The sequence below is a fragment of the Tachypleus tridentatus genome, chromosome 12, assembly GCF_004210375.1.
Source record: "Tachypleus tridentatus isolate NWPU-2018 chromosome 12, ASM421037v1, whole genome shotgun sequence".
Lineage (NCBI taxonomy): Eukaryota > Metazoa > Arthropoda > Merostomata > Xiphosura > Limulidae > Tachypleus > Tachypleus tridentatus.
Window position 1 is genome coordinate 2,623,978 of NC_134836.1, and position 12,586 is coordinate 2,636,563.

The 12,586-nt window shown below is 32.7% G+C and overlaps 1 protein-coding gene across 6 annotated transcripts in view; it reads left to right on the forward strand.

Moving 5' to 3' along the window:
• The window catches only part of LOC143235156 (uncharacterized), an 80,188-nt gene that overhangs the window by 22,489 nt on the left and 45,113 nt on the right, over positions 1-12,586 (forward strand). For 3 of the 6 annotated variants that reach the window (XM_076473035.1, XM_076473033.1, XM_076473034.1), the window contains 4 exons: positions 4,131-4,310; positions 5,089-5,137; positions 5,323-5,464; positions 5,843-5,925. In XM_076473035.1, coding sequence (XP_076329150.1) covers positions 4,159-4,310; positions 5,089-5,137; positions 5,323-5,464; positions 5,843-5,925 — 426 coding nt within the window. In that variant the 5' untranslated portion in view covers positions 4,131-4,158. Of the gene's footprint in view, positions 1-3,451; positions 3,821-4,130; positions 4,311-5,088; positions 5,138-5,322; positions 5,465-5,842; positions 5,926-12,586 lie in introns of those variants that run through there. The other 3 variants (XM_076473032.1, XM_076473031.1, XM_076473036.1) reach the window with 3 other exon arrangements.

Here is a 12,586-nt window from a genome sequence, read left to right on the forward strand (position 1 = left end):
GATCTTTGTGTTTTTATAATCAATTAGCTTCATGAATTGTTTTAGGGACATATTTTTCACAATACGCACTGACTTCTTGATAAATTTCATATTGAAAACACCAAAAATAGTAAAAATAAACATCTAAAAGCACATATTTTCCTGATTCAGGATCACCTTACACTGTTATAATTACATGTAATAATAATTAAGGAATAATGCACATTTATTTAGAGATGTGGCAGAGGGCCGTGATTATTGTGCTTAAGTTTGATTCTGAGGGCTCTCGAATCTCGTTCGGTTGCCTAAAAAACACTAACTTGAAATAGATAAGCGTTAATAAAGTTCAACTTTAAACATCGCTACTCTCTCCGTTATATGTTTCGTGCATGCACACTCTTATTTTTGTCAATATATCCTTTCCTTCATTTGCTGAAAAATCTTACTAGAGTAGGATAAGTTTGCAGTATTAACCTTGATTTAAATATATTATAATTGTTCGTATACATTTAAATAGTGAAGAATCAATGAAATGTTTTCCATGCTTTTATTTCATTAACACAAATATAAAATGTACTTCCTTTTTAGTGCAGATAGCCCTCGTGTAGTTGTGCGCAAAATTCAAAACAAACCAAACCAATACTTCCTTTTGCTGTTGTAAAATAATGATACACTGTTTGTACCGTCACTGAGGGCCCTTATTATTTTGAAATATTTCAGGAACAAAGCCAAGTTAGTAAAGCCTGCCCTGAAATAAGATAGTTCCTGTTGGCCCTAAACAGGTGAATCATTTGTAGAATTTTAAATGCATCGAAAATACGGGTTCACTGGCTTCATATAAATGCTTTCATTTAATAGATGTGGAAATATATAATTATCTTAGAAAAACGAAGATTGTATTTCTTGAAACTCGTTACTTGTGAATATATTTTTTTGCTCACATAGTAGTCGAGTAAAAGTGGCTCATGTCGACAAATGATTACTTCGATTTGTTTTTAGTATGATGACTTTAAATATGTATTTTGTAGAGCATTCTTATTTGTTTATCGTGGAGTGTAAAAAAAAAGGCATTAAATAAGCTTGCCGTATTTTATATACATGTATATTTGTGTAATCAGTTTTATATGTTAGATATTATTTATTACCTAGTATTAGGCTAATAATTATTATTGTATAGTACACCATTAAGAGAATAGAAATGATACTTTATAAATTAATATCGTTTACGACTTTATACAAGCTTGAATAAACAAAGAAAGGAAGATTAGAACGTAGAAATCATAACACTTTAACCTAATTTATTCTGGATTCTCAGTGAAATTAATCGAATTTGAGCATTTCAGGTCTTTCGACAACATTAGTAACAGCATCACGAAAATGGCAAATTTCAGTTTGACCCTGGAAACGCCATTAGTCTAGAGATTTTTAGGGTGTTTATTTTTAAAAGGAGCTTGCTATTGAAAAGAAACTGCAATGTTTTGATATCACAAGTTTATTTGTAGGGTATTTGTGTGAAATACACGTTTTATACTTTAGCGGTAAAGTGATGTTTGCCATTTATAGACTTTAAAACAGTCAATCAAAGTGAAGTGGCAAATAGCACAAACGTAAAAACTATCAAACAAAGATAGGTGGCAAATAGAACGAATTTTAAAAACATAAATTGAAGTGTCATTTCGCACAAACTTTAAAACAAAGTGAAGTGGCAGATAGCACAAACTTTAAAACAATCAAAGTGTAGTGGTAAATAACACAAACTCTAAAACAATGAAAGTGAAGTGGCAGATAGCACAAACTTTAAAACAATCAAAGTGAAGTGACAAATAGCACAAACTTTAAAACAATCAAAGTGAAGTGACAAATAGCACAAACTTTAAAACAATCAAAGTGAAGTGACAAATAGCACAAACTTAGAAACAATCAAAGTGAAGTGACAAATAGCACAAACTTAGAAACAATCAAAGTGAAGTGACAAATAGCACAAACTTAGAAACAATGAAAGTGAAGTGGCAAATAACAAATTTTAAAAAATCAAAGAAAGCGAAGTGGCAGATAGTACAAACTTTAAAACTATCAAACAAAGTAAGTGGCAGATAGCACAAACTTTAAAACTATCAAACAAAGTAAGTGGCAGATAGCACAAACTTTAAAACTATCAAACAAAGTAAGTGGCAAATAGCACAAATTTTGAAACAATCAAACAATGTGAAGTGGCAAATAACACAAACTAAAAGAAATAAAAGAAAGTGGTGTGTCAGATAGCACAAACTTTAAAACTATCAAACAAAGTAAGTGGCAGATAGCACAAACTTTGAAACAATCAAACAGTGTGAAGTGGCAAATAGCACAAACTTTGAAACAATCAAAGTGAAGTGGGAAATGGCACAAACTTTAAAACAAAAAACAAAGTGAGTGGCAAATAGCATGAAATGTAACAGTATTCATGGATGTGATCGTGAAGCAAGGAGTTAAAATCAGTTTTTAAATCTTAGCGTTTATGCTCTAATTTCTTAAGTGCTCGTGTGATATTTATGTGCAAAGTAAAGATAGTGAAAGGGGGCGTAAGATGTAGATTAAACTTAGATTAAATCTAGAAAAATTACGTCCAAATACCAACCGAGACCAAAAGAGTTATTAGATAAAATAAGTGGATATGGCGAACATAACGTGGTTGAAATACTGTTTTGCTTTTTTTTTTCTAATGGAAAAATTATAAGTGATTGAATAAAGACTGTAGTGAAGGAAATTTACTAAGCCCAATGTTGTTATTGTCGAATGACAAATTGGTTATTACGTTGTTAGCTTTTGATGAGAATGCATAGAACAATATAACATTCATGGCTGAAACTGTGTGGATGGCTTTGTAATTGTACTATTATGCGAAAATTACATAAATAAACTGTATGGAATTAACTGTACAGTCATTTAGTTTTAGTAAACACAAGTATTTTATGGGCGAGACATCCTTATAAAATATTTTGATCGTGGATCACAGTGTTCAACCTTGAGATTCAAATATAGGTGCGTCGACACTAAGCTTGAATAAGTGTTTGTTTCTTGCATTGCGAAAGACGTAATTTATATCGAATGCATTTCAGTTTCAGTGAAGTATCGTATATTACTCGAGTTGTCTTAAGTTAAGATCATTTTTGTTTTAACGTGTTTCAATTTATTCACAGATTAATTTTTATGACTGCAGCACCGTACGTATAGCATGGTCTGACGGTTAGGACGCTTGATTCTTGAACTGCGGGTCGTGGGATCATAACCCATGACCGAACATATTTGCTCTTGTATCTTTGAACGTGTTTTAAATTTTTAATGAAATTGCCTTTCCTCAAGCCTGCCACTTCAAAGTTAGTGTCTGTGAATACAGATAGCCCTTGAATAGTTTCGCTTGAAGGTCAAGAGATAAAAGCTACACTAGGCTCAGGTTGATAAACGTAAAAATTCATTTTGTTGAAAATGATCAAAGTAATTCAGAGGAGAGGGAGAATTACAGCAGTGTTCGTAGTTACAACATTTTGTGAAAGAATATCCATAGGGGTGGGGAGGTTATAAAAGGATCAATTCCTTATATCGGTGAAGGCCAAGTTTGATAAATATTGAAGTGGGCCAGTACGAATACTGAAACGGGGTAAAGGGGTTGGTCTGATATCAATATTAAAGTCCAAGTAGGTCATTGTTAGACTTGTAGCTGATTAGTTTGTGTTTTTAAAAAGTTCGTTAAAACGCGCGTATACTTCAGTTGCTTATATGATTGCTAGTGAGAAAGCTTAATGTCCCTTCTGAAAGTTTCGCTGTTCAACAGATTGGAAACAACTATATTTGGTGTAACTTTGTAACTGTTTTATTGTTTTCATTATATATACCCCTCGTGTAGTTTTTCGCGAAATTAAAAAAAACAAACAAACACTTTTCATGATAATACGAAACTGCAGCTTTTTCATTTAAACATTTTGTTATTTATTATTATTACTGGTTCTTGGTCAAAAATCTAAACTGATATTGGATAAAAGTATAACTTGTATTCAGTATAATTTTGAAATATTATTAAGTTAAAAAACAAATAATTTTGCAGTTTAGAATATTAGAGTACAAGTTTTGGTTTATAGCAATATGAAATGGAGCCTCTTTTCTGCCATTCACAGTTAAGTGTTGGAAGTTCCCTAGCACAAGATGGAACAGAAGACAGGATTACGAGGATTGCAAGCCTGGTGCCGAATGTTAACCCAGGGTTACAAAGACGTTGATATCAAAGATTTGAGTTCATCTTTTAGAGATGGACTTGCGTTTTGTGCTCTTATTCACAGATTTCGACCAAATCTCATGTAAGTGTATAAGAGTAAAACAGTGTTTTTTTGTTTTATGCCCATAAAGAAGTCATTTGCCAGAATATTACTTTAATTAAAAAATCCTTTTTTGTCTTATTTAATAGGAAACAAACCTAATTTAGATAAGTTTGTTTCTGAATAATGTCTATATACACAATTTTAATAGATAATTTTAAGCTTTATCATCTGTTGTGTAAAGGATTAAGTAAGTTTGTTTCTCTGTTTACTTTTTAAGGAGTCAATAAAGGGTGTTTTGTGTTCAGCTATTTATAAGGCAATGAGAACTTTATAGAAATTGCCAGTTTAAGGGATTAGTTTGTTTTTTTGTTCATTTAGTTTATTTTCTTATTATATTGTTATCTACTTGGAACTCATTTTCTGTATGGCAGTAAGAGTTTTGTAGTAATTACCAGTTAAAAGGCTTAATGTTTTAGTTTTTTTCTTTCTTAAGAAGATCATTTTATTATGTATTTGGAACTCAGTTTGAGAATATAATGTTTGTTTATACCAGTAATTTTCAGAAATTATCTTCATGTATACCAAAAAAGTTATTTTTTGTATCAGAGGTGGCAGCATTTTTTCAAGTAAACATTTTAGTTATTTTTATTAAAATAATATTCTTTGAGTGCCATACTTTCTGTTGAAACAAGTTTTTGTTTTAAAATTCTTTTGACTTTGGTTATTTGCATTTACATATGCTAAGGTACTTGATTCATTTACAGCTTAGAAGACATTTTGTATTGTTTAAATGCTCATTTTCCATTTCTTTGTCTAGAGACTACGAGTCCTTATCAAAAGAAAACATTCTTTACAACAATACTTTGGTAAGTTATTCTGTATATATACACACACACACAGTATATAAATATGACTGTGTATATGTAAAGTTTCGTGAAAATTTTTGATGTTCTTTAATACTCTTTTGAATTATATGTTTAAGGTAAAAAGGTCATATAATGAACATATGTACTTGTATTTTGTACAAACATAACTGTATTGTTTGGTTCAGGCCTTTGAAGTTGCAGAAAAACAACTTGGTATACCAGCCTTGCTTGATGCTGAAGATATGGTCATGTACAAACAACCAGACAAACTTAGCATTGCCACCTATCTTTCTCAGTTCTATCAGTATTTTGAAAGGGGCCAACATGGTGAGTTGTATTCTAAGTAGTTAAAATTCAAAGAGTGGGCAAAGATGCATTTTTGTATTAAAAATTATAATTATGTTCTTGAAGAGCATTACCACGGTTTCATGATTCTGTGTGAATACTATTTCTTTTGATGATATTTATCCAATATTAAATATCTGAGGTGAAATGTATCTGCCAATCATGAAAAAAATTGAGTGTCTTGTATAGGATAATAATTGTTATAATTGTAATATGTGTAGATACACAATTTAGGTCAGTGAGTCTAAATCAAAGTTAAATGAATGAGTATTAAGGTGGACTTTTAAGTTACTGGAAAGCAGTTTTACTTGAGGGTATAATTTACTGGATAGCAGGTAATCGTTTGTTTGGTCTTTACAGATGTAAAAAGTGAAAAACCAGTTGTAAAACGACCACTCAGTGAAAGGAACACGGAGATTTCACTATTTGGCCCTCCAGCTAAGGTATGTTGAAGTTGCAGAAGTATCCCACTTTATGGTTTACCTGTATATAGAAGGTTTGAGTTATTGATTGGATGTTTGGATGGTTTATTTGTTAACTGTAGCTTTGAGATCTTCAAGTGAGTGCTTTTAATAATTTTTGTTGAAATATATGTAGTTTGTAAATTTGAAAGAAAATTTCATATGTATTCATATTCATAAAACTGAAGCATTGAAAATGTGAAGGTATCACAACAACAATGAAATATTTATCAGATATTTTACAGTTCAGTGGAAGGGAGAAAACTTGCTTTATAGAGGCAAGTGTTTTTGGTATTTGTATTTTAAACTGTAACTATGAATACTGATGTGACAAATATAAACTTGATTTATAGCTGCAACTTTTATTGACAAATTTACTTGTGTAGTTGAGATTAGAGCAGCTGTTAATAATGTTATAAACAAATTATAAATATTTTGCTATAACCACATTTTTTACATTATTCCGGTTTTTAACATTGTAGTAGATGTTAATTCTTATAAGAAAAAAAATATTACTTTCTGAAGATCTTAATTTTTTTATCATTAAGTTAGCAAAAATACTGCTATACTTAAGATTCCACAAACTGTGAATGGCTAAAAATGTATTTGGAGCTGATAGCAATATTTGAGCTACCAGTAATGCTAAACGTCATCCAAACATTTTGTATATATATATATTTTGTAGGCTTAGCTTTTATTCACGTTGATGTAGATAACTGTATGGTGCTTCAGGTTTTTTTATATTTATTTGTGTAACTTTTTTAATTTATTTTTGTAACAATGACACTTTGAGAATTTGTATTTGAAGAATGCATATAAACTTCAAATCATGTTGCTAAACTGCTTTTGTGTTTGTAACATACAAATGTTATGTGTAGATATTGTATTAATATTTTATAATTGTGATGAAGAGTGTTAAAGAGTAAGAAAATGGGTTGTTTTTTGTAATGTTTATTATATTTAAATAAAATATATTTTTTATTATATATGTTGTTTTGTTTTTAAACAAATAAAGAGTAAATAAATCTATTTCTAAATAAACATGCTGCAAACAGTATGTTACTATTTCATCATAAAAAGATGCTGTGTTTTTGTTTTTATGCTTACAACATAGGGAAGATGGAAAAAGGAAAACAATGAACAAGTTAAAATGTTTGTTTTAATAGTTTTATGCTTATAGTGCAAGTTAAAATTTATACACAGTATCTCACATTTTAAAGTAAAATGAATTTATGAAACAGAATTTCATACAGTTTTCTTCTTATACATTATGTCTGAAAGAAGGGAAATTTTGTGGTGATTTCCATACACTCTACAGTATTGTTTGGTTTTAGCTCACTGGCACCAGTATGTAAAGTGTATATTTTGAATTATTTTTAGTATTAAAGTAGCATTGAGTATTATAGCCTGTTATCATAGAAATGTTTTACTTGATTATTGGAAATGTATCAAGTAAAGTTGCAAATGTCAAGCCAAATTCATTGTTACAGTTGTGACTTAAAATGCTCATATCTTTAATTAGATTTTGTATACTTTGTTTATTCTTTATACGTAAATTTGTATGCTGAGAAAAATTTAATTTGTTTAATTTTTAGACCAAAATTTGCTTCTTTATACTAATATACTATGCTACAACAAAATAAAAGTCTGCCATAAAGATGAATTTATTAAACACAAACATGCACTTTAAACTGGAAATTACCTGTACTACAAAAATATATATTTTAACCATAATATGCAAAAAAAATGAACAAGGGTAAACATAAAATACAAAAAAGTGAAGCCTTTTAACATAGATATACGTTAAACACAAGTTACAATGTACAATTTCACCCATACAGAAGTAAACCCACAACAAAGATACAAAAAATTGTTTAAAAATTGCATTAAAAACCCTTCCTACAAAGTTAGAACATAAATAAATATGCATATCTATAAAGAGTATATTTTATAACAAATCATTTATGTATACTTATACATACACTGAAAATAAAATTCTTAATCCTGATTAATGCAAAAACATATATACAGGAAATAGTCCTTTAGAGTATACAGAAGCCATCAGTAGATGACTGTGTGGTAGCAGTGACTGATTGTATTGTCCAGGCAGCTGCTTTCTCTATTCCTAAGACTTCAATACATTTTACACGATGGAGTCCTGCCTGTTGCTTTTGGAAGGCATGGAAGGCTAAAATCAGTATCCCATGCTTTCAAACACCAGTCTTTGTGTTTTATACACTTCCAAGGCTTCCAATCAACCAACTGCCTGTTCTTAGAAGTGGTGCTTAAGTGTGTATTGCTCTTTAACTTCTGGTGATGAACTTCACTTTCTCTTCACACATGGTATTGCCACTGTTGCCATCCTTTTCATTGGTGTGGCAACCATGGTGATTGAGGTTACAGTTGCTTCTGAAGTGGTAATGTGGTTGTCAGTTGATCATGTGAAGGTCCTACATGCACATGGGGTGTGTTATGTTTTTCTTTATAAAATTCCTTTCTGACTGGGAACTTAAAGCCCATCCTCCAGCACTTTGACTTCACCTTTTTTAATTTATTTCTGGATCTAGTGGTCATTTTCAAAGATGCTGGATGTGGCTTGAGAGCTCATGGTTGATATGCTGGACATTATGGGTTTAGCTAGACCTATAGTCAGCAATTCAACCTTTTGAACCATATTGGCAAGTGGTGATTTTTTGGCCTCTTGAGTCCTGAGTGCTAACTTTTGGGCAGCTATTGTGTGTATGTCTGATGCATTATTGAGTGAATAGTGCACCTTCTTCCATAGGCTCTGCTGTTGGGAAGGTAAGGCCAATACCTGAAGTGGTTGGAGGTACACACTTACTCTTGAACATAATTTAAAATCTCCAAAGAGAAAATTCTCACCACAGATGGCATCCAATAGCTTAAGCAGCTTGTAAGATCTTGATAATGCAACAGAGGTAATGACTACTCACTAGTTTGTTGAAATGCCAGATATTATTAAAGGTTAAAACTTTTATTCTAAATTCTAAAAGTTAGGATTGAATATGTAGGATCAAGTGAGAGCTTTGATTGATCAGAAAAAATTAATCAAAAGTGTGGATTAAGGCAGCAGAGTGAGTCAAAACAAATATTTACAGCTTTATATGTAGCCACATGTATCCTGCATCTAGAACACAAACTTTACTACCAATAAACAGCTGGGTTTCCACTGGCATCCTCAGGGTCCCACTTCATAGAAATCCTAGCTGTACTCTCCAAGATCTTCATGGATATGATTATGGTCTACAGCTTTCCTGGAATCTTACCCCATTTCTTCCACTACCATCTGAGTCGGGTAGAAAAGAAATGGATGAGATTGGGGCAGAACTACAAAAGTATTTACCAATAGTAGTAATTGAAGTAAATGAAATGTCACATGTACTAACCTTATTTAACCCTAATATCTCACTTCTTGACTTTCTTCACAGAGAAGAGCAACTACAAAATTCTACAACTAAGGTACTTCTTACCTCTGGCACTACATGCACATTCTGCATTTAAGTGCATTAAAATTCTGCCTTGTGCTAAAATAATGTTTAACAAATATTTAGAAAACAGTGTACTTTTGAAATATTTCAGTTTTCATGACTGAAAGTACTGAAATATAAGCAAGTAAGACACTGGGTATACCTAGTTTTTAATCTGTTGTGCTATGTGCCACTTTTTGTGAATTTTACTTTCTACTGGTAATTTCATCTACTTGCATTTCAATTTAAATAACAAATGTTTCTGGCCAACACTATAAAAAAAAAAAAAAAAGAGAGAGAGAGAGAGAAATCAAATTATGTTTTTCAGCAAATGTAGTACGAGTCTAGCCATTGCCCTTATCTCTTTCTATAAACTTTGCCACCTATTGAATGTTTCAATGTCAGAATTGACATTGTAAAAGCTACAGGCTCACTGTAGGTGAAAATAATGTTTTGCAGGCTAGTAATCACATTTATCTTCATAACTTGAAGTCTTATCCATTGTTTTTCAAATATGTTGCCAGTAATTGATTCAGTTTGCATTATACAACTTCTCATGAATTGTCTTATGTTCACAAACACACAAATATATAATGCTATTTACAAGTATCTGAAACTACTACATATTGTCACATGTAATGTAGTATTTTGCAGACTGCCTCAGGCTTGTGCACCATTATCATAGTAACCAACTCAAGCAACTTTTGTAAACAAAGAATTGACAGTTATATTCCATATGGAACATAACTTGTCACTGTATATAAGTGATTAAACTGAACAATCTTTAATAGTCGTCACAAAAAACCCTTCAAGAGAGCAATCAACTTTATATTGTCATAAAGCTGCATTGTTTCACTTGAGTCTTTCTATTTACTTCAATTAGAATTACAGAAAAGCAAATACAGTTAAATAACATTCATTTCATTAGTTCCCATACATAATTTTCATTTTCTGTATTAGAAAGAACACAACTTCTTCACTAGAGATGGTTCATTTATTAAAAATTCAAGTGTACTGCTGAGAATTTTTCTCAAGTATCCTACAGTCTCTTCTGAAGACCTACAGCTATTCATCTAATAGTGAGCTATTTTATCAAAATGTCAGAATACTTATGTCGTACCAAACATTGCTAGGAAGGCAAGAGTTGCAATGTCCTTTCAGCTGAATGTTTGAACTACTAGTGAATATCTATAGTTGTACAGACTGTTGACAATCTAGACATAACATCTTTTAGCAGTAGCCATCCTGAGTTTAAATAATTGAGTGATATTCCCAAAATGCTATCCATACATTTTGTTGAACACATTCATATGGTAGCTAAAAAAATAGAGCTACAACAATCTTTTAGTCACTGGTTTCTTGACTAAATGACTATCCTGGATTTGATAATAATGTGAAAATTTTTCAGTATGATGTTAATGCATACATTGCATGGTAAACTTACTTGGTACCTTAGAAGAGTAGGTAATTGTACAATTGATGACTGTCTCTAACTGTTGACCTGGCAGTTAAGTTCAGTCATAATAATCAAGACTATTATCTTTCTGGCACCACTTCACTTGTTTCCTTATTTCACTTACTTAACAGTTAGAGTTTTCTGCCTCCTCCTCCTTATTAACTGAGTAGAGTTGCTGCAAAATAATAATTTTATCTTTCATCATCATTCTTCAGTTCTTGACCTAACCAGAGCATGAGAGATTCATCTATAAGGCTGCAGATTGCAATGTGTTTTGTGCATTTGCACATGCGATGTGACTACTTGATCTTGTATATTAATGGACCAATTTATCAGTTACCTAACCAGATCCGAGCTGCTTCCATGCCACTTACCAAAGCCATACCCAGTCTTTGCATTCAATGGTTCTTTTCTTGATTGTTTTATCATGCCATCTCTCTTGTTGTAAGGTTGTCTTTTCTAGTTCTTGGTGCATAAACCACTGAAGATCTGTCACTCTACGTATGCTTGCCCCTCCATGTGGATTCCTGTATGTGATGAGGGGACCTCACAGGGAAGGTTCTGTTCATTCAGTTTATCTTCTCTGGGATCTAAACATCCATCCACATGTTTGCCGTGTGTGGTGACCTATGAAGGGAAGGAGAGGATTCTGGTGGTTGAAGGGTCCAACCCTAATACACCACTTTGGCCTTGAATTCATGTAGATGAGCAGCCTTGTAGTGGGCCCCCTTGGGTCAGTCGGCTGGCCCACTTTGGCTAGGATCAACCAAGTACCAATGGTGGATGTTCTCAAGAGATGTTGTGGACATTGTGTCTGATGCTGGTGTTTGGGTATAGTGCTCGCAAAACCCTGGTGTTGCTGCAGTGTCCTTCTTTGGCTTTGTAGTGTGTCCACTCGTAGGGTTCCATTGTGGGTTGGGTCAGTGGGTACTGAAATATTCTTTTTACTGATGGATCCTGCAAATAAAAACTTAAATAAAATAGTGAAAAAGCAGTCCACATATTGAAGATTCTGAGCAGCAATCTTCAACATCTGTGACCTCTGTATTTCATTTTCTTGTACTACATTCTCTTTCAGACAGACCTTTAGGGCAGATATCTCCCTTTTTTATTCAAAAGGGACTAGAGGGACTTGCTGGCTCTCCTGATCCTGAACTCTGTATCAGTAAATTTGTGCTACCTGTGGTCTCTGAGACAAAGTTCTTGGGGCTTATCTTTGACTGTAAGCTGACCTTCATACCACACATAAAGCAGCTATGCATCAAATGTACAAGAGCACTGAACATCCTTTGTGTCCTCTTTTCCACCACTTGGGGAGCAGATCAATGTTCTGTGCTAAAGATATATTGTGCTCTTATTTGATTGAAACTATACTATGGATCACTGGTCTATGGCATGCTAGGACCTTGGCCTTGAAGATGCTGAATCCTATTCATCATCAGGGACTTTGGCTCTGCACTGAGGCTTTCAGCACTTCCCCAGTTCAGAGCTTGTACATGGTCTCATGACCTGGAGTTGTGTTTTCCTTCCTAGGTGGGACATGTTTTTCAGAACAGCTCATCTGCCATTGCTCCATATGGTCTTTGTATCCAGATGCAGTTGGATGAATTGAGTTTGCCTTGGGTAACATTGCTGTATCCACTGGTCAGACCATTCCACCATGGCTTCTTACAGTCCCCAAATGTGACCTATCTTTCGA